This window comes from Engystomops pustulosus, chromosome 2 (genome assembly GCF_040894005.1).
Source record: "Engystomops pustulosus chromosome 2, aEngPut4.maternal, whole genome shotgun sequence".
Taxonomy (NCBI): domain Eukaryota; kingdom Metazoa; phylum Chordata; class Amphibia; order Anura; family Leptodactylidae; genus Engystomops; species Engystomops pustulosus.
This window is the reverse complement of record NC_092412.1, coordinates 44,825,816-44,847,923: the sequence shown is the minus strand read 5'-3', so window position 1 is coordinate 44,847,923 and position 22,108 is coordinate 44,825,816. Positions and strand designations below refer to the sequence as shown.

The 22,108-nt window shown below is 41.7% G+C and overlaps 1 protein-coding gene across 1 annotated transcript in view; it reads left to right on the top strand.

Moving 5' to 3' along the window:
* The window catches only part of CCDC169 (coiled-coil domain containing 169), a 25,544-nt gene extending 3,436 nt beyond the window's left edge, over window positions 1–22,108 (top strand). The window contains exons 3-8 of the mRNA XM_072134423.1: window positions 2,228–2,338; window positions 3,992–4,032; window positions 5,758–5,856; window positions 6,507–6,560; window positions 14,616–14,692; window positions 21,230–22,108. Coding sequence (XP_071990524.1) covers window positions 2,228–2,338; window positions 3,992–4,032; window positions 5,758–5,856; window positions 6,507–6,560; window positions 14,616–14,692; window positions 21,230–21,329 — 482 coding nt within the window. The 3' untranslated portion in view covers window positions 21,330–22,108. The remainder of the gene's footprint in view (window positions 1–2,227; window positions 2,339–3,991; window positions 4,033–5,757; window positions 5,857–6,506; window positions 6,561–14,615; window positions 14,693–21,229) is intronic.

The window sequence follows — 22,108 nt, the reverse complement described above, 5'->3', positions numbered from 1 at the left end:
CGGGTACTGATATGTACATTAACTATACATCAGCCATAAGGTATAAGAACAGTATAAAGTATAAATGATTCCAGGGTATCCAGTCAAAAAGTGTGGCACCTAACGGCGGTAAGTAGTATGGGCTTTCATGTTGCACCAAATGATGTAATACATGTACAGGCGGTCCCCTACTTAAGGAAACCTGACTTACAGATGACCCCTATTTAAAGATGGACCACTGTAACCTCTGGTGAAGCTCTCTGGATGTTACTTTAGTCCCAGCCTGTAATGATCAGCTGTAAGGTGTCTGTAATGAAGCTTTATTGATAATCCTTGGTCCCATTACAGCAAAAAATGTTTAAACTCCAATTGTCACTGGGGCCAAAATTTTTTGGATCTACAATTATATAATACACAAATTCAACTTCGGGTCCACAGGTTTGTTCTTATCTTGTATGTAACCCTGTATACGTTTTTAGACAGAATATTCGGAATTCTGAAATATTTCCTGGATATTTTGATGTGTTGCCTTGGATCGGGTAATTGTGACTTGGCACCAGATTCTACATTCTGCTCTATAGGTTTATTTATATGTAAAGATACATAAAGATATTTATAGATGTACATTAAACATTTTAAGTGTATTTGTTGCTAAGTGAAATGTGCTTTTATGGTGCACAGCATGTTTAAGTGCTAATGGAGACGACTATCAGAATCCCCAGGAGTCCCTAGTGATGACTGCAGGGAGCCTCAAATGTACCAAATCTTTAAAAGCTTAAGAACCTACTGAGAAAACTGACTCATGGGCTCCATTAAATAGACAGCATCTTACATGTACAATTGTCACCGGCAGCATATTCACGTTGTAGAGATGGACATACACTCACCGGCCACTTTATTAGGTACACCATGCTAGTAACGGGTTGGACCCCTTTTGCCTTCAGAACTGCCTCAATTCTTCGTGGCATAGATTCAACAAGGTGCTGGAAGCATTCCTCAGAGATTTTGGTCCATATTGACATGATGGCATCACACAGTTGCCACAGATTTGTCGGCTGCACATCCATGATGCGAATCTCCCGTTCCACCACATCCCAAAGATGCTCTATTGGATTGAGATCTGGTGACTGTGGAGGCCATTTGAGTACAGTGACCTCATTGTCATGTTCAAGAAACCAGTCTGAGATGATTCCAGCTTTATGACATGGCGCATTATCCTGCTGAAAGTAGCCATCAGATGTTGGGTACATTGTGGTCATAAAGGGATGGACATGGTCAGCAACAATACTCAGGTAGGCTGTGGCGTTGCAACGATGCTCAATTGGTATCAAGGGGCCCAAAGAGTGCCAAGAAAATATTCCCCACACCATGACACCACCACCACCAGCCTGAACCGTTGATACAAGGCAGGATGGATCCATGCTTTCATGTTGTTGACGCCAAATTCTGACCCTACCATCCGAATGTCGCAGCAGAAATCGAGACTCATCAGACCAGGCAATGTTTTTCCAATCTTCTACTGTCAAATTTCGATGAGCTTGTGCAAATTGTAGCCTCAGTTTCCTGTTCTTAGCTGAAAGGAGTGGCACCCGGTGTGGTCTTCTGCTGCTGTACCTTGGTACCTTTTGCCTACCTTGGTTGTAACGGGTGGCGATTTGAGTCACTGTTGCCTTTCTATCAGCTCGAACCAGTCTGCCCATTCTCCTCTGACCTCTGGCATCAACAAGGCATTTCCGCCCACAGAACTGCCGCTCACTGGATGTTTTTTCTTTTTCGGACCATTCTCTGTAAACCCTAGAGATGGTTGTGCGTGAAAATCCCAGTAGATCAGCAGTTTCTGAAATACTCAGATCAGCCCTTCTGGCACCAACAACCATGCCATGTCCAAAGGCCTCAAATCACCTTTCTTCCCCATACTGATGCTCGGTTTGAACTGCAGGAGATTGTCTTGACCATGTCTACATGCCTAAATGCACTGAGTTGCCACCATGTGATTGGCTGATTAGAAATTAAGTGTTAACGAGCAGTTGGACAGGTGTACCTAATAAAGTGGCCGGTGAGTGTATATGACAGGATTACTGTATGTTTACTGATGTGGAGAAAGGTGAGAAGTTATTTCTTCTACTAGACATCCTGCAATACACTGACACGCAGAAGAACACTAGAAGGATGACAGCCATGTAGATGGCTTCAGTGCCAAAAACGAATAACACAGTAATGAATCAATATCTTTTTTATCACACGACAGGCAATGAGTGGAAGACAAGATATGAAACACAAGTCGAACTAAATAAACAACTGGAAAGACAAATATATGCACTGCAGAAAAAGTCAGAATACATCCGGGGTAATCCAACCGGTAAGTAAAGAGTAAGAACAGCCAATTATTCATATACAGGCAGTCCCCGGGTTACATACAAGATAGGGTCTGGAGGTTTGTTCTTAAGTTGAATTTGTATGTAAGTCGAAACTGTATATTTTATAATGGAAGTTCTAGACAATTTTTTTTCTTTTGCCCCAGTGACAATTGGAGTTTCAAAATTTTTGGTGTAATTGGACCAAGAATTATCAATAAAGCTTCATTACAGACACCTTACAGCTGTTCATTGCAGCCTGGGACTATAGTAAAGCACCCAGAGAGCTTCACCAGAGGTCACAGTGGGCAGAGGGGTCCGTCTGTAACTATGGGTTGTCTGTAAGTCGGGTGTCCTTAAGTAGGGGACCGCCTGTACTGCTATTTTCATGATGGATTTAGCAGAAACTTCTCTTGTGAACACAGCTATTGTATGAGGGGGGTTTAAGATTAGCAGTAAGCTACCATACTGATCTCTGTACAATAAAGAATAAACATCATTCCTCCAAATCTAAGTAGTATGAGAGGAAGAGGCTCCCTCTGTCACAAAATGCCCCCTCAGTGGAGTTAAAGGGAGTCTACCACCTCCACCAAGTCTTGGTATCTGCTGGCAGTATGTTCTACCAATATGCATTGTGTCTGCTAGCATTTATTATCTTTTCTGTCCATTATGCCATTTCCAAAATATTAGCATATGTGTTAAACTGGGAATGAGGCAGTTGGTGCACCCAAGTCATGTCCTTGGCACCCAGAGCTCTGCTATTCCTGCTTAAAACACTTCTCTCCCCTTCCAGTCACCCAATACATCTCACACTCACTTGAGGGCAATTCAGGGTGCACCAACTGCCTCATTATCATATGGATTAAACTGGGTATTTATTCAGAAATGGCAAAAATGTGTTGTAACTCTCAGTGAATTTCTCTATAACATGCAGCCAACCAGCTATAATGCTTGGGATGGTGGCTAATTCCCTTTAAAGGTCGTCTACCACCAGGATGAAGGATTGTAAACTAAGCACACTGACATACTGGCGTGTACCCCTCTGGCAGGATCTGCTCTTCTTTTATAAAAAAAAAAAAAGTTTTTTTTATGGACTCCATAGGTGTGAATAAAGCCTGGAGCCCCCCAGGCTCATTTGCATAATTTGTAAAGCCTTTTTTTTCTTAAAAACAAAGGCATAGGAAGCGTAAAGAAGAGAAGATCCTGCCAGAGGGTGCACACGCGAGTATGTCACGGTGTTTGGTTTACAATCCTCCATCCTGGTGGTAGTCCTAGAACTATTTTTGCTTATACCACTCTAGATATAGAAAGAAAGTGACCAAAAATGTTACAAATAAAAATGTCAACTCACAACACACAGAAAGACGCTCTACCACAGCTACATTGACAGGAAAATTAAGTCATGATATATGAATATGTTTATCATTTTGTTATGTACAGACATATTAAAACAACAATAAAAATAAATAAAATCAATATTTTTGTGGTTGCACCAACCCATGCTGGAATAGGTGATGTAGTTCTGAAAAGTTTTTTTTTTTTTTAATAAAAATACTAATCAATTTTCACAAATCACAATTTACATATCTTTTAATTGTATTTTGTATTAAATGTTTTTTGTTGCACACCCTTAAATTTAACATGTTCTTCTTCCTCAGATCGCCTGTTCGCCATTCGTTCTTATGATCAGATGCCTGTGGTAAGTTATGTGTTTTTGGGTTCAGGCCTTATTCACTTTAATGGATTTTATGGCTTTTGTGTTATTCAAGTGCAAAAGACTGTGTGCTGACCCACTATATTCAGTGGGGGGTACTTTCATCCATTTTCCCCATTTGAGTCAGTGGAGATACAGAGACTGTGTCTGCCATCTGCTAGTCATGGGTTCATTGCTGTCCTAGACTGACAATCTGGGCAAATTCCTAGTGGGCCCCTCATAAAATGGGCTGCTGTGGTAGCCTCTATTCATTCTGGTCCTAACCTATAACATAAATCATGGTATAAAATAAAGGAATTATTATTATTATTATTATTATTATTATTATTAGCATTTTATATTCAGTGGATACTTAGCTGCAGGTGCATTTCTACAGGTGACCCACCAGAGGGCATCCCACCATTATATCTTAAAATCCAAAGTGCAAGTGACTCTAAGACAGACTAAGTATAGCTAGGTATTGGGTTCATTATCTTTGCTGACCTTTTTAATGTCTTTCCTTCATAACTCTGACAACTCTCCTCTCATTATTGGCATAGTATGTCTTTACACAGTAACCTAAATGAATGGATATGATTTCTGAGAGCCACGTATATCATTGTTCTTCGTTAGCAGTCATCCTGGAGCTATACATCACCATCCTGTACTATTGATTATTACTGAGACTGTTGCTTGCCATCATTGCTCTGCTTGCCCCAATAAATTACAGCCCTCCCCCCCCCCCCCTTATACCCCCGCTGCGGAGGTCATTCCAGAGTAAGTGTCATCCTATATCTTCTGACAGCCTGACATTTTCTTACTGTCTGATCTAGATTGTTCAGTGGAGAGAAAATGTGATGTCGGTACATGACTACAGCGCGCAGCTTTCCGCCGGGTGACTGCACACATACATGTATAGCGTATACATCTCCAGTATCTCATGCCAGTCCTCATTGATTATAAAGATACCCCTGTTGTTGAAGTAAGCACAGTTCCTTCACTTTTGCAGCAGATGGCTTCGCTATAATTATGGCTAAGCAATCATCTACCTCAGGTTTTGCAATAAATTTAAGAGGAAACGCCCCTTCTACTAAGCCCCATTCCAAATGTCCTAATGATGTCATCACATTGCATCATTATGTCACTGCCGCACATTGCAGCAGCCACAAAGGCTCAAGGGTGATGTGGGGAGCCAATAGCTCCCTGCTACACCATCACATTCAGCTTTGTCTGTGTCCAGAGAAAGCCAATGACTTGCCTCTTGATTCCAGGATGGTCGTAAGGTATGGTTGTACGTTTATATGGAAGTATCGTTATTTGGCAAGTGGGTGTGTCTCTTCCTCTTGTCAGTGGACAGTGAGTGACCCTTTTAAGTCTGATAGAGTGGAAGAATCACAGAGGAAGGAAACCATGCAACTTTATAAGAAAACATGCTCCAAAATATACAAAATTGATTTACTTTAACAGACCTGTCATCAGAGGTGGTCGGTAAAAATAGTAGGACTGTGTCCCCTACTCTGATTTGCCTTGTTTTGGGGAGGCTTATTAGAAGAAGTGATGAATTATAGTCTGATTCGTTACTATGGCACGCAGATGCACACAGAAAAATGAACTACAAAAACCTCCAGAAATGTCATGTATCTGAAGCTGTATTTGATACACTAATACTCAGCAGCGGTTTTACTGATAAGCATCCTTTTCATCTAATGTCCTTTCTTGTTGGATTTCTAGGGAGCCTTAAACCAATGTCTTAAGCATTTGGAAGAGGAAATGATCATCATGGAAAATCAGCTGAAAGATTTTGAGCTGCGGATAGAACAAGAAGCAAAGGTGGGATTTGTAATGTTGTGTATGGAGTAAAGTCCTGGCACTGTGTCCAAACTTAAAGGCGGGCTATTTGAAAAAAAAAAAAAAAAATATGTACTTACCTTCTCCAGTCTTGGTGTCTCGCTGTCTCTTGGTGCCCTGCACCTCTTTGTTTACAGGGGCGCTGCTCCGACTTCCTTCGGCCACCTGCCACTTCCACTCATCCACTGTCCCAGCGCTTATCAAAATTGCACAATCCCTTTAAAGATGAGGCTACTTCTGTATAGACTCAATGCTAAGAATTTAAAGGGGGTTTCCAGACTGGGGTCTGGAAAAGCTCCATATTGCTATTTCATGCAGTCTCTGGAAAGGTATAATGGCCCTACAGGGGTACTGCAACTTAGGCTTCGTGCACACAAATGTAGCTTGGAGCTTGCTGGAGAATGGGCGCTCCTCAGTACGACAACTAAACAGTGCTAGATACAGCACACTGTCAGATCCACACAAGTCTCGTACTGACGACGTTTCAGAAACATAACCGGCATGCGGCTAGCACATTCTATAACTCTACAACTCCTTATGAAATTCTATCTGAGGGAGTTGCTTTGATGTTGGGATAAGGGGTGCGTCTTATTGTCTGAAAAATATGGAACATTCTCTTGTTTCTATTTTAGGCATATTACAAAGTTAATGATGAAAGAAGAATGTATGTTTCCGAAATTGCTCAGGTTGGTGATCTCATTTACCGTATATTCCGGCGTATAAGACGACCTGGTGTATAAGACGACCCCCCTACTTTCCTGTTAAAATATAGAGTTTAAGATATATTCGCCGTATAAGACCACCCCTTTTCCAACGCATAGAAAACACCGGTAAAAATTTAAAAAAAAACCAGATTTGAATTTAACATGGTCCTTTTTTTTAATGTAAATTCTTATGACATGCAGGTATATAGCAGGAAAACTGTCGCTCATAAACATAAGGCATACAACAACAACATTACCATCGTCCATTTTACTGTAAATGTTACCATACTGTACCTTAAATTTTTATTTTATTAAATATTCCATGCCATGTACTCAGAAGCAGGAAAAAAAATTCCAAATGCAATGAAAATGGTGAAAAAACGCATTTGCGCCATTTTCTTGTGGGCTTGGATATTACGTCTTTCACTGAGCGCCCCAAATGACATGTCTACTTTATTCTTTGGGTCAGTACCATTAAGGGGATACCAACTTTGTATAGGTTTTATAATGTTTTCATACATTTACAAAAATGAAAACCTCCTGTACAAAAATTATTTTTTTGATTTTGCCAACTTCTGGCGCTAATAACTTTTTTATACTTGTACGGAGCTGTGGGTAGTGTCATTTTTTGCGAAATTTTATAATATTTTCAATGATATCATTTTTAGGACTGTACGACCTTTTGATCACTTTTTATAGATTTTTTTTATATTTTTCAAAATGGCAAAAAAGTGGCATTTTCGACTTTGGGCGCTATTTTCCGTTACGGGGTTAAACGCATTGAAAAAACGCTATCATATTTTGATAGATCGGGCATTTTCGGACGCGTCGATACCTGATGTGTTTATGATTTTTACTGTTTATTTATATTTATGTCAGTTCTAGGGAAAGGGGGGTGATTTGAAATTTTAGGTTTTTTTATTATAATTTTTTAACTTTTTTTTATTTTTATTTATACTATTTTTCAGACTCCCTAGGGTACTTTAACCCTAGGTTGTCTGATCGATCCTACCATATACTGCCATACTACAGTATGGCAGTATATGGGGATTTTCCTCATTCATTACAATGTGCTATCAGCACATTGTAATGAGGGGTTAAAACGAAATAGCCTTGGGTCTTCGGAAGACCCGAGGCTACCATAGAGACGGATCGCCGCCCCGATGACGTCACGGGGAGCGGCGATCCCAGGTAAGATGGCGGCGCCCATGTGCCGTTAGCTTTTTGAGGCTGCCGGCAGCTTTTCCAGCAGCCATCGCTGTGAAAACACCCGCAATCGGTGCTAGCACCGATCGCGGGTGTTACCGGTAAGCCTTTGCTGCAATATGCAGCAAAGACTTACCGGCTATGGAGAGGGCTCAGCCCGTGAGCCCTCTCCCTGCAGCGCGACCTGACCGCCGCCGTGAATACACGGCGGGCGGACGCGATTACCGGCGTATAAGACGACCCCAGAGAAGACAGAAGATTTTTCTGTCTTCAAAAGTCATCTTATACACCGGAATATACGGTACTTATCGTTCTTGATTTTCCTTTCCACAATGTTTGGGTTTTTTTTGTTTTTTTTTTACAAGGAAATTCTGTCATCTATTTTTTTTCTTAGAAATCATATGTAATGGACAATAAACTATAATGGGCAGGGGGCGGGCTTGCCTCTGTGAGGTTTTCTTATGGCCCTGCAATGAAATCTTATAGTCTATTCTACATGGAAAATACTGATTTAAATTAACTTTTGCACAAAATGAAGTGACACTTCTTTTGCTAGGGCACCTAGTGGAGGTCGCTACCCTGTACTGCTTTACATTAATGGCTTCTTTCCCTGGGCCTTTCCCTTGACATGTTTCTTAGGAGTCATGGAGATATGAAAGAGTAGTATGTAATGTATTAGATATGTCTGTATTCTCTGTTTCTAATGACAGATTAAAAATGTTTTTTTGCCAGTCTTATGTTTGCATCATTTATTATATTATCTAAAATCGTAAAATGAGCATATAAGTAGGCATTGACATACCAGATGGCAAATTCTTGTATAAAATGTCCAAAATTGCTAATTAGAATGCAAAATTCAATGTCATTAAAAATAAAAATTATGTTTTACATTATGACAGCATATCCACACCATTACAGATATTTTCAGGTCTTTCAGTAGTATCTATGGAAGTAAAAACTGCAATCCCCAGCCTTTGTGTCAGAGCCCTCTCAGCAGGGCCGGATTAAGGGTGGTGGCCCACGGGTGCAAACAGGTGGGGGCCTTCCACACCATTTTTTTTTTTTTTTTTAAAGTAAATTCTGCTAATAATGCATACATATAACCCCCCTCCATAATAAATATGTACAGCACCCCCAGTAATATATACAACCCTGCTGTAATAAATATATACAGCCTCCGCCGTAATACATATATACAGCCTCCGCCGTAATACATATATACAGCCTTCCCCGTAATACACATATACAGCCCCCCCCCAATAATGACTATATACAGCCCCCTGTAATAAATATATACATAGCATCCACCCCCAGCACCACACAGGTAGAGGGCGGTACTGTGCATGCAGTACAGGTAGAGGGCGGTACTGTGCATGCAGTACAGGTAGAGGGCGGTACTGTGCATGCAGTACAGGTAGAGGGCGGTACTGTGCATGCAGTACAGGTAGAGGGCGGTACTGTGCATGCAGTACAGGTAGAGGGCGGTACTGTGCATGCAGTACAGGTAGAGGGCGGTACTGTGCATGCAGTACAGGTAGAGGGCGGTACTGTGCATGCAGTACAGGTAGAGGGCGGTACTGTGCATGCAGTACAGGTAGAGGGCGGTACTGTGCATGCAGTACAGGTAGAGGGCGGTACTGTGCATGCAGTACAGGTAGAGGGCGGTACTGTGCATGCAGTACAGGTAGAGGGCGGTACTGTGCATGCAGTACAGGTAGAGGGCGGTACTGTGCATGCAGTACAGGTAGAGGGCGGTACTGTGCATGCAGTACAGGTAGAGGGCGGTACTGTGCATGCAGTACAGGTAGAGGGCGGTACTGTGCATGCAGTACAGGTAGAGGGTGGAACATGTAGTACAGGTAGATATTCGGACCCCACTTATACATACAGATATTTGGGCAGTACATTTAGTACATTGAGATATTATTGCATTACTATATCTAAGAGGATCTTTTAGATACAAAGAGGATTAATATGGTTGTCCATTTTACAGAATGTCTTTAAAGACGGCTAATATTTTGCAGGTAATTTTTATACAAGCTCCTGTGTAATCTTAATGTTCTTCATCAAGAAATATACTGATGCCATCTACCAGTCACTTGGTTATTATATTCTCTGCTCCTCAGATTCTACCTCATAGTACAAACTAGTTTGTAGTGGAGAGGTATATTTATTGGATATCTATCAATCAGGCTACATTGTTACACACTGCAGTCTATAAAGGCTTAGCAGTTAATGCGGCCGTCGTGTCAGGAAAAGACCGTATTATTGTAGGTAGATCCTTGTTAATAGAGAAAAGCTCAACCTGTCAATGGAGCGATTCCTGATTAGTGAGGGAAATCATGGAGAGGAAAAAGAGGTCAGTGGGTAACTACAGGTCAATTATTTATGAGGGTTAAACAGCAGCTCCAGGCACAAAGCAACACTGATACATGTGTCTTATTATTATGTACCAATTCCCCCCATTTACATAATTCTTACCTGCTTTATTTATTGCTTTCTGAATATTCATGGATCCTTTGTTGGATCTGTTTGCGGCCTTAGAAGAACACAGTTTATGTACACAAGGACTAAGAGACAATGGGAGAAAGTCTCCTACCAGGAGCGGTTCTGATGACCTTTTTCCCCCTTTGGCGCATAAATTTATGCTACCATAGAAGTGATTACAGCATGACTAAAAGTATCAGCCCACCCAGATGACCCCAGTCACATGTAATAATAATAATAGAACTTGCTGTATAAACCAATTCTTTCTTCACTCTATACCTATTTAGAGAGTTTGCATAAAAGCATATCTGTAGAATAAAAGATTGAATAGATAGGGGCGGCGGTTACGTTTGGCAAAGCCATGTGACCGGTTCCAAGGTACTGGACTGGAAATGGACAGTGGTCGGTCGGTGAATCACAGACGTTGCACGTTGGAATAATCACACTGCCAAGGAGGGGACTTTTGTATCATAGTGATATATATAATTATAAGGAGCCCCTGAGGAACAACAGTGCCATAATAATCATGATAAGCAGGTAATAATAGGATAGGTCCTCATTATAAGAGTGTTGGGGGTCCAACACCCACTATCACCTAAAAGTTACAAAGAATTCAAATTCTTAATCGGAACGAATGTTAACAGCTGATTGGTGGTGATGTCTATATACCTGGCATCTATATGATCTTACAGGGTTTTACAGGAATCCTTAAAACTCCTCCGGTAGCCTCGACAGGCAAAAAGAATAACGTGTATTTGCCCTGTTCTGGTTCCGGAGATGCATCGGTTGCTTGGCTCTCCCAGCCAGGCTATCGGGGATCAGAGCACCGCTTCAGAGCAGGTGATATCACAGGGACCAGTTTAGGGCACTGACACTACTTACCTTGCCAACTGTGGTGGGGAATAGATGTTTGCCACAACTTTGGAACTTAGGGAGAAGTGCACTTTATTTTTTTGCTTGCTCATTTCCTGTTCCCCCAGTGTTTTCCAGGACTCATGGAAAACCTTGTTGCAACCTATTGTATCTTCTGGATTTTCTACAATAATAATAACCCGTCAACTGGAATATAACAACTTTACAACTGAAGAAATATCTCTTCATCGACCTGAAAGGTCACAGTGTTTAGCAAAGTTTTGGGCTCTTCCTAGGTGTCAGATTTTTTGATTGTCCCCACAGTGAATTGTTATCTGTATAACCCTGATTATGAATTCTGGAAGTGAATGTGGAGATTCTCCATATTCATAGACGATGCTGTTATCAGAGCTGATGCGCTTGCTGGCTTTATTACGCTCTGGTGATTAAAGACGTAGGCCGAAAGCACTGAGCGCATCATAGGCCGGTCTCCGGTGTATAACAATGCCTGTTCGCCATCCCGGCTTCTTTCTTCATCTTCATAGAGCAGGTCCCTTGTCAAGAGGAGAGCAGAGTGACGCAGTATTTCTTCCAAATCACTGGCTTCCCACTGATCTTAATTGCCTATCACTATGTAGGAGACAAATTAAACTGTTAGCTACCGCCGCGGAAGAGTTATTTTTGTTTAGTAGCTAAACTGCTCAGGGTACAAGATAGAAATAAACCCTAAACATTTAAAGGACCACTAGCTTTAATGTTTTCACCTTATTATATGTGACAAACTAAGGTGTCAGACTGCATCTGCAGTACCTATAGCTCTATACCTATATACAGTACCTATACCTATATGCAGTCCCTATTCTTGCTGCACACTACCATGATCGGTTCATGGAAATATGCACCATGTGCTGACCGGATTTCTGGGAAAGGGCACCATGCATCATGATTTTGGTTCGACTCTTTTGTTTTGTAGGGAAAAAGGGGCTTCCTGTATAATATGTCACTATGATATACAGCACGGGTGTACAAACTTTATTGGTCCAAGGGCCACATTGTCATACCACTCAACTTTAAGGGGCCGCACCCTAGTAACCAGCACCCTAGATGCATCAACAAACACAGCCACCATAGAAATGATAATTACCACAGCACTAAATAACACCCCAGAAACCAAATAGTGCATTGGTATCTTAACTAATATGGATCCCAGACAGGGTGTGGGCAGTAGGTGGTACAAGCTTAATGTACGGAGCCTCGTCCTCTGCACTAAGGTCGGTCTGTGAAATCCTGCCCACCCCTGGTCCGTTTTCACGGACACCAAATGTAGACTGGAGTATAGACGAAATTGGTACCTTTATTCTCCAACAAGTCTCCCCATCCAGGTCTCATGCAATCCATAGAGAGTTTCTCTAAAAGATAATAACATAACATGGTGGAACAAACCACAGTTTTTAGTCTCAAATCCCATAAGCGTTCTCACAAATTGCCCTCCATATGAGCCACATACTGATACAGAGTTTACACTCATAGATTTCTACAACTTGGATCATCATATCAAAACGGAGCCTAGCAAAGAGAAAAAAGTATACTTCTTCCCATGGTCTTTAGCTATCTCCCATCATAAGATATCCCTCCAGTGAAATACATGGCCCGTAAACCTCATGTATATTAGACCGTATTATTTTCTGGTATTATTTTAGAACCAATGCCATTTTGCAATGGAGATGGGCTTGTATCTGTTTACAAGCGTATGTTTTATACTAATTGTGGTGCCTCCTGGCCTGATGGACCATGATGTAGAAACTAGCATACAACACATGAAAACAACCCTCTAGGTCACGTTTTAAACTCTGTCAGAAGGTTTACGGTACCATTCATGGTAGAACTGGTCTTTACTATGAAAAAACATTCAAGTGTCTGCAAATTATGGAACATAGAAACGTTATACAAAGCTCTGGTCACTGAAGAGTTAAGTCATCAGGAAAGATTACACCTAAGGCCATACACACTATGATCCCAGTTATAGTCTCGCTAACCTTGGTGTCATTATGTAGGATATTGTTCTTAATCCGAGTCAACTACAAACCACATGGAGAAAAAGCCTCACAAGAGACGACCAGCAATTTTCTGTATTTGTAAAAGAGATCCATAAAAACTAAATGAAAATTTGATAAATTGCATTTACCCTCCGGTGCTTACAGTTGTTCTAAAAAATAACATCTTGGAGGGTCAAGAATCACTTCATTGAGTATAGAAAAAAAATCCCTGTGCCTTAAAGGGGTTTTCCCACAGAACGAGTTATGCTCTATCCACAGGATAGGGCCTAACTTGCTGATTGGTGGGGGTCTCGGTGATGTGACCCCCACACATCACGAGCAACGTAGTCTTCAATCTCCGTCGGCTACATAGAGATGAATGGGCCAGCCAGCCATGCGTGACGATCACATGGGGTACATCATACATCAGACCTCCTGTTCTCATTATCTGTGGGGGACTCGTCACTGAGACCCCCACCGATCAGCAAGTTAAGCCCCATGAACAGGAAAGATAAATTCAGCATAGATGATAGGCTGCTGGAACCTGTCACCAGCTAAAAATGACATTCCTGGTGACCGGTTCGCTTCAAATCACAACTTTTCTTTCTAAGGCTTTGATGCACATAACTGTGGTCAGTCTTTGAATTGACCGAATTTCAGGGATTGACCAGAGGTGCAGGGACAGGACACCGAGCATCATGTGTGATACAAGGAGTCCCCGCTTCCGCAAAATAGCAGCTCTGTTTTGTTATCATGATTATGGTAAGGAAGTGGGGACTCCTTGTATCATATGTCACCATGATGCAAGGAGTCCCATACTTTGCACTGTGGTGGTCTATGAAATCTGGCCAACCCACGTACTGACCACAGCCTTGTATCTCTGACCTAATAGTGAACCGATACAGAAGGAACCACTTACACAGAACATTATACAGCAGCGGCCATAGTATACCTCACCAATAAAGCTGCAGTGAACTAATCTGCCTGAGACTACCTTCCATTGTTTCTGTACAAGGTGAAATCCACCCCAATGTCACACTAAGAATATACTGTTACATGTATTCAATACAATGTCAGAATTTCCAGCAATAGCTGAACTACATATTTGTACTTACAGTTTATAGCTGTATCGCCCAGCACCTGGGAACATACATTTTTGCGCTTAAGTATCTCATTTACATTTGGATGCCAGGCTCCGGTGCCTGCCTAGTGGAGCAGAAAGCAGTTTAGCTTCCAGGTCACAATAAAAATGCAATCAACCCCCCCATTTACATCCACAAAATCCCATTCCATCGCTTCCTCTATTACGGCTTGTAACCTCCTATTTGCTTTGCTTCTCATATATTCTTGGCCACTTACCATTTATGTATCTCCTATATTCCTGCGATACCACAGTACAAGACAGGGACCCTGTTTATCTGAATGATCCTGAATGATTTAGGTTTTCTTATTGCAGATCTCTTCCGCACAAGAAGCCGCCAAGAAACAGACGAGTGACCCGACACATGTCACCAGGGAGAAGCACGCACACAAGTAAGGACAGTCCTGTCATATAGGTCCTACGACAATATGCTAGTAAATATAGCAGCATCCCATTAAGCAGGTATCTTATCCTAAGAAAGATATTTTTTGCCCCTATACATACTGTGCATGTATTCGGGCAGAGCTACATTCACCAGAAATACAATAATACACATGTTCTCAGAGTACCGTTAGCTGGAGGGCTACCTAAAGTCTAGTGAATTTTCCCCATTTTAAGGGAATTGTTGACTCCTTATTTGCGAAAGACTTGGCGGCCCCTATGGGGCAGAGCTCAGCACAATGGGGCTCATTTACTAAGGGGTGCGCTGCTCATTTTCGTCGGACGGTGCGCCTTTTTTCGCGGATTATGTGGCTTACACAGGTATTTAACTAGTGTCTGTACTGAGATTGTGTGACACACGATGAGTTTTTTGAGCATGCAGAAAACATGGGTCAAAAAAATAGTGGCAACAGCATCTGAAACAATGAATCAAGGATTAAACAGATGGAAAGACAGATGTTATGCTGAAAAGGTAAACTTTATTATAATGAAGTCAAAACACGTTCATAAAAACAATTAAAATTAAGTACTTTATATTTATGCTAATACCTATGTACCATTTCTTGTCACACTATTTATATACTCTATATTGGGGCTGTACACTGGGGGCTCAACTGTTTTTTTTCCCTAGTCTTGGGAATTTTAATTGTTTTTATGATCGTGTTTTGACTTCATTATAATAAAGTTTACCTTTTCAGCATAACATCTGTCTTTCCATCTGTTTAATCCTTGACACAAGATGAGTTTTTGGCGCAGCGGCGCCGGCTTTCATGCGACACAAATTAGGGGGCATGGCGTTAGGCGATCCGACTGATTCGGACTGAGCGTCGTCTTTAACGTTCAAATTGTGTTGCAAGCCCAAGCGCTTACATGCACCACAAAAAAGATGGTGAACTCTGTCAGACTGGGGAATTGGCACATTTAGGATATCGGGCGCACGATGTTAGTGCATTGGAGCCAGACAATGCACTTTTGGTGAACTCCAGGGATGGGGTAAGTAAATGTGCCCCAATGTGTTGTGTTTATATTGTGACACCTCTGACTATTATCCTTGTCCAGTGACATCACTGTGTGTCTTATCCCAGTACTGTGACATCACTGTGTGTCTTATCCCAGTACTGTGACATCACTGTGTGTCTTATCCCAGTACTGTGACATCACTGTGTGTCTTATCCCAGTACTGTGACATCACTGTGTGTCTTATCCCAGTACTGTGACACCACTGTATGTATTATCTCTGTACTGTGACATCACTGTGTGTCTTATCCCAGTACTGTGACACCACTGTATGTATTATCTCTGTACTGTGACATCACTGTGTGTCTTATCCCAGTACTGTGACATCACTGTGTGTCTTATCCCAGTACTGTGACATCACTGTGTGTCTTATCCCAGTACTGTGACAGCACTGTGTGTATTATCCCTGTACTATGACAGCACTGTGTGTATTATCCCTGTACTATGACAGCACTGTGTGTGTAACACACTCTGTACTGACATTGCTTTGTGTGTTATCCCTGTATTATGACATTACTGTGTGCTTTTTCCCTCTTCTACTTTAACATTACTGTGTGTATAATGGAGAATCTAGGTCAGAAGTAGTGTTATTTCTCATGTGCTCACTACTACAAAGTTGTTGAAATGTTGGGTACACTTAATATTATAGAAATGTTACATAACATGTGGTTATATTAAAGAGCGACCATGAATAACAAGAACAAGCAGCACAGATCTACGTGAGGGATTTTCAGAATTGCCAAAATTCTTGTAAACTGAACAGTATTGCACCACATGGCAGCGGGATAATGCTCAGATAGGAGCTGCAAATCACGAATAAGAAGCCCATTTTCTTACACCTCTTTTGTAGTTTAATCTCCCATTTAAAAGTAAAGCCTCCGCTCTCAACTTAGCGGATTAATGGGACATGGGGCCGTAAAAGAAAGTGGCGCAGGGAGTGTAGCGGATAGAGAGGACACAATTACCTGACACTTAAATATTCCTTTACCAGTGTTTTATATCTTGTGAAACCACCTCAGGAATTGTGTCCTCCTGTAGTCTTCGTGCCTCCAATTTCATATAAAATCTATAAAAACAAAGTGGGAGGGACCCTGCTGGGGCATATTTACTGCCCGCAATGATCTCAGTCATAATCACTGGACTCAGCAGTCTTATGCTTTATGTAAAAGATTAACTGCAAGCTATAGCCTGCAGAGTTCACTTAAAGGGAACCTGTCACCACATTATCACAAATACAGCTAGTGACAGGTTCCCATAGAGCCCTAGTAACTAACGGATACCCTACTTTTAGCTAAAAATTTAATCCCCATAAATCAACTTTAACTTTTATTACCAGGCATCAGAGGGTGCGAGTTCTGCTTGGCCGGCCCCTCCCATGTACTCCTCCTTATGCCTCTTTACTATTCATCAGTTTATGTCATGTGACCAGGGCGATGTCATCTAAGGTTCTATACCCTTTACATTTGCAAAATGTACCCCATGTATGTATCTGATCACATGAACTTACAACAGCCTCCACGGCCTTCTATTCCTCTCCTTTCTATATGGAGGCTGCTGTGATTTCATGTGATCGACTGCATACAGTACAGAGCAAACGTTTGGACACACCTTCTCATTCAAAGAGTTTTCTGTATTTTTATGACTATAAAAATTGGAGACTCACACTGAAGGCATCAAAACTATGAATTAACACATGTGGAATTATATACTTAACAATTAGTGTAAAACAACTGAAAATAAGTCTTATATTCTAGGTTCTTCAAAGTAGCCGCCTTTTGCTTTAATTACTGCTTTGTACACTCTTGGCATTCTCTTGATGAACTTCAAGAGGTAGTCACTTGAAATGGTCTTGCAACAGTTTTGAAGGAGTTCCCAGAGATGCTTACCACTTGTTGGTCCTTTTGTTTTTACTCTACGGTCCATCTCACCCCAAACCACCCCGGTTCAGGTCTGGTGACTGTGGGGGCCAGGTCATCTGACGTAGCACCCAATCTCTCTCCTTCTTGGTCAAATAGCCCTTACACAGCCTGGGGGTGTGTTTGGGGTCATTGTCGTGTTGAAAAATAAATGATGGTCCAACTAAACACAAACCGGATGGAATAGCATGCCGCTGCACCATCATGTGGTAACCATGCAGGTTCAGTATACGTTCAATTTTAAATTAATCCCCAACAGTATCCCCAGCAAAGCCCCCACACATACACACACCATCACACCTCCTCCCCCATGCTTCATGGTGGGAACCAGGCATGTGGAGTCCATTCATTCACCTTTTCTGTGTCGCCTAAAGACACAGTGGTTGGTCCTTAGCAGTGGTTTCCTAGCAGCTATTTTACCATGAAGGCCGCTGCACCAGACTCCTCTTAGCAGTTGTTGTAGAGATGTGTCTGCTGCTAGACCTCTGTGCGGCAGTGACCTGGTCCCTAATCTGAGCTGCGATTTCTGAGGCCGGTTACTTGGATGAACTTATCCTCCGCAGCAGAGGTGACTCTTGGTCTTCCTTTCCTAGAGCGGTCCTCATGTGAGCCAGTTTCTTTTTATCGCTTGATGGCTTATGCTTTTTACACTTTCATAGTTTTCCAGATAATTCGGACTGACTGACCGTCATTTCTTAAAGTAATGATGGCCACTTGTTTTTCCTTACTTAGAATTTGTATTATGGCAATAAAAAACAAACAGTCTATTCAGTAGGACTATCAGCTGTGTATCCACCTGACTTCTTCATAACACAACTGATGGTCCCAACCCCATTTATAAGGCAAGAAATCCCACTTATTAAACCTTTTCTGGTGACTACCTCTTGAAGTTCATCAAGAAAATGCTAAGAGTATGCAAAGCAGTAATCAAAGCGGCTACTTTGAAGAACCTAAACCATAAGACATATTTTCAGTTATTTCACACCTTTTTGTTAAGTATATAATTCCACACGTGTTAATTCATAGTTTTGATGCCTTCAGTCTGAATCTACAATTTTTATAGTCATGAAAATACAGAAAACTCTTTGAATGAGAAGGTGTGTCCAAACATTTTGCCTGTACTGTACATGGGGTACATTTTGCAAATGTTAAGCGTATAGGATCTTGGTTGACATCGCCCTTGTCACATGACACAAATTTAACACTAAGCATCATGTAAATAGAGCTTTACATGTCTGTAGTTGAATATTGGCAGACAGTACAAGTAGGCAGGGCATTGGTGTCTTTTCAAATCAATCTGTCAGTCAAAATAAGGAGGAAGGTGGTTCACTGACAACCCAGAAGAGAAGAGTCAAACCCAGGAGACAGGGTCAAGAAGTATAATTTTCATATCAGGAAAATGGCTGTGATTAAAGGGGTATTCCTGTGAAGAAAAAATTCTTAAATATACTGAAGATAACAAAATAACACATTCTCTATTACAATGTTGTTAACAAAAATGCAGCATTTCACTTATATAAATCCAACCTGTCTCTATCAGTCCTGGTGTATACTATTTCGGTTGCCCCTGGATCCAATCTACTATCTTCGGGTATGAAACATTCTTCTCCTGATTAGCTTCTCCTCTCTACCTCCTGCCCCCCCTTCATTACAAGACAAGCTCACACACAGACACTTCCTGCCAGCAAGCAGCAGTGTACACAGACTTACTCTACAAACTACAGATAAGATAAGGTCTTTAAGGAAACCTACCACTTAAAAGTGGTAGGTTTATACACATATACATGGCACCAGCTCAGGGTGAGCTGGTGCCAGAGCATATTTTTGTTAAGGGAACAAAGCCCCTATCTTAGAAATATAAGTTATATTAACTTATAACTCTCCTGCACTTCAGAATCCGTGCATGGTGCGCCGAGCCCAAATGCGGTGCGCCGAGTTATAAGTTAATATAACTTATAATTCTAAGATAGGGGCTTTGTTCCCTTAACAAAAATATGCTCTGGCACCAGCTCACCCTGAGCTGGTGCCATGTATATGTGTATAAACCTACCACTTTTAAGTGGTAGGTTTCCTTTAATTCGAGGCGAGGGTACTCTGTTTATTATAGCTCAGATGTAGCAGAGCTGAAATGTCTTTGTGTGCAATATGCATCTAATGAATCTCTTTATCTCTCATCTCTGATCTGTCTCACCTCTTTTTTTATGCGCCAAATACTAGTAGCAGTGGTGGCGAACCTATGGCATAGGTGCCAGAGGTGGCACTCAGAGCCCTCTCTGTGTGCACCCAGGCCATCACTCCACAGATCTGGATTATCATTGTAGCTCCTTTTCCGGCCCTGACAATTCTTCCTGTTTATGGGACCCTGGAGGGAAGGTACAATGATCATCCAAATTTCTTTTATTTTCTACTTTATTGGTGTTCCCCAGGGTTCTGGTATCAATGAAAGCTGTGACAGAGCAGGGAGTATAAATCACATATTACATTTCTGTGCTGCCACTCATCGATAAATAAGTGGGCCTTGGTTGTAGTTTGGGCACTCGGTCTCTAAAAGGTTCGCCATCACTGACTAGTAGAATGTTCAAAAGCTAAATAAGTGTATATAAACCTGTACCTTGATAATCTAAGCACGTTGTCAGCATACAGCATCTCATAGCACAGAGGAATCATGAAGTGTCTGCTTAGAGAGTCCTTGACCACACTCTGAAATTTTACACTGACCATCACTGAGTGATATGAGCTAAAACAGCAGTAAAACTGAGTAAAATCGGAAATTGAGGAGTTAAAAATGATATTTATTGTGTAAACATCACTAGGGGATTAAAATTTGAGAACTTTCATTCATGGAAAATAACCTCTTGAAAGCTTTACCACTAGGATGAAGCATTGTAAACCAAGCACACTTACCTTCTGGATTGTACCCCCTTTTCTAGGGTCTACTCTTCTTTAGTTTCTTTTGGCCTTGTGTTTACTAAAAAAAAGTTGAAAAAATATGCAAATGAGCCTGATAGGCTTTGTGCTCCACAGATGTCAATAATTTTTAAAACTTATTTTCTATAAAAATAAGGCCACAAGAAACTAAAAGAAGAGTAGAACCTGGCAGTGGGGACACAATCCAGAAGGTAAGTCTGCTTGTTTTACAATATTAATAATAACTCCTTTGGGGCTCACAATCTAAGCAGCCTACCAGTATGTTTTGGAGTGTGGGAGGAAACCGGAGGACCCAGGGGAAACCCATGTAAACACAGAGAGAACATAAAAACTCTTTGCAGATGTTGACCCTGGGACTTGAACCCAGAAGCTGGAGAGAGAAACGTCCTGCAACCATTGCTCACCAGCTCTGATGCCCCCTGGGGCGTAGATGGACTGTGCAAGTGCAATCTCTTAGGACGATTTTTGGTCCTGGAGTGGTATGGGGTTAAACTGGTAAGTACTGGAGATATATATAATATATAATCCAGGACCAGCGTTTTTGTGTATATTTGATTTTCTATTTTTGTTTTTCTCATATTCCACTTTGCATTACATTTTATCACTTAAGTTTTTGCTCTTTTGCAGAGGTGTATATAAGGCAACCACTAAACAAAATACGACAAGTAAAAAGAAAGACCCAGCGCGGAAGGCAGCAAAGCAGAGTCCTCCTAAAATGAAGCATTAATCTGATAATGACCATACAGTGGAGATACAGTCCTGGACTACAAACCAACACTTTCAGTATAAAGCCTGGTTGTTGGCTGCACAGAAGGACGGTGGAAAATGCCTATCAAGACACTATGACCTATGCCTATGTGACCGCACATTCAAGGTTCTTTGTTGCATGCATAGGGTGCTGCACCCACCCACCATGTCTCCCCTACCTAATAAGACGAATCACTTAGCTACTGTTGATGTATGTATGTTTACATGCCTATGTTAGATTTCTGCAGGAATCACGTGGCCAAATCAATGATGGCTCTGCCAGGCTGGCCCCGCCAGAGTGCCGTTGTCGGGCTGGCCCCCCCAGAGTGCCGTTGTCGGGCTGGCCCCCCCAGAGTGCCGTTGTCGGGCTGGCCCCCCCAGAGTGCCGTTGTCGGGCTGGCCCCCCCAGAGTGCCGTTGTCGGGCTGGCCCCCCCAGAGTGCCGGTGTCGGGCTGGCCCCCCCAGAGTGCCGGTGTCGGGCTGGCCCCCCCAGAGTGCCAGAGGAGCCCAGAGTTTCAGCAGTAGAAAACCAAATTTGGAGGCTACCAGAGCCATAAAGGTTGAGTGACGTTGAGCCCAATGAACCCCAGTCCTACATTGTTTAGAAGTAGTAAATGCCCTGGATAACATATGGTAGTCCTATATCATTACAGTCCCATTTCCAGTTAGTCATAGATTTCATATTTTTCCATCTATCATTTTGGATTTTAATATCCTTTTTTATATTTACATATTTTAATAAATTAATTTGTCAGCTTG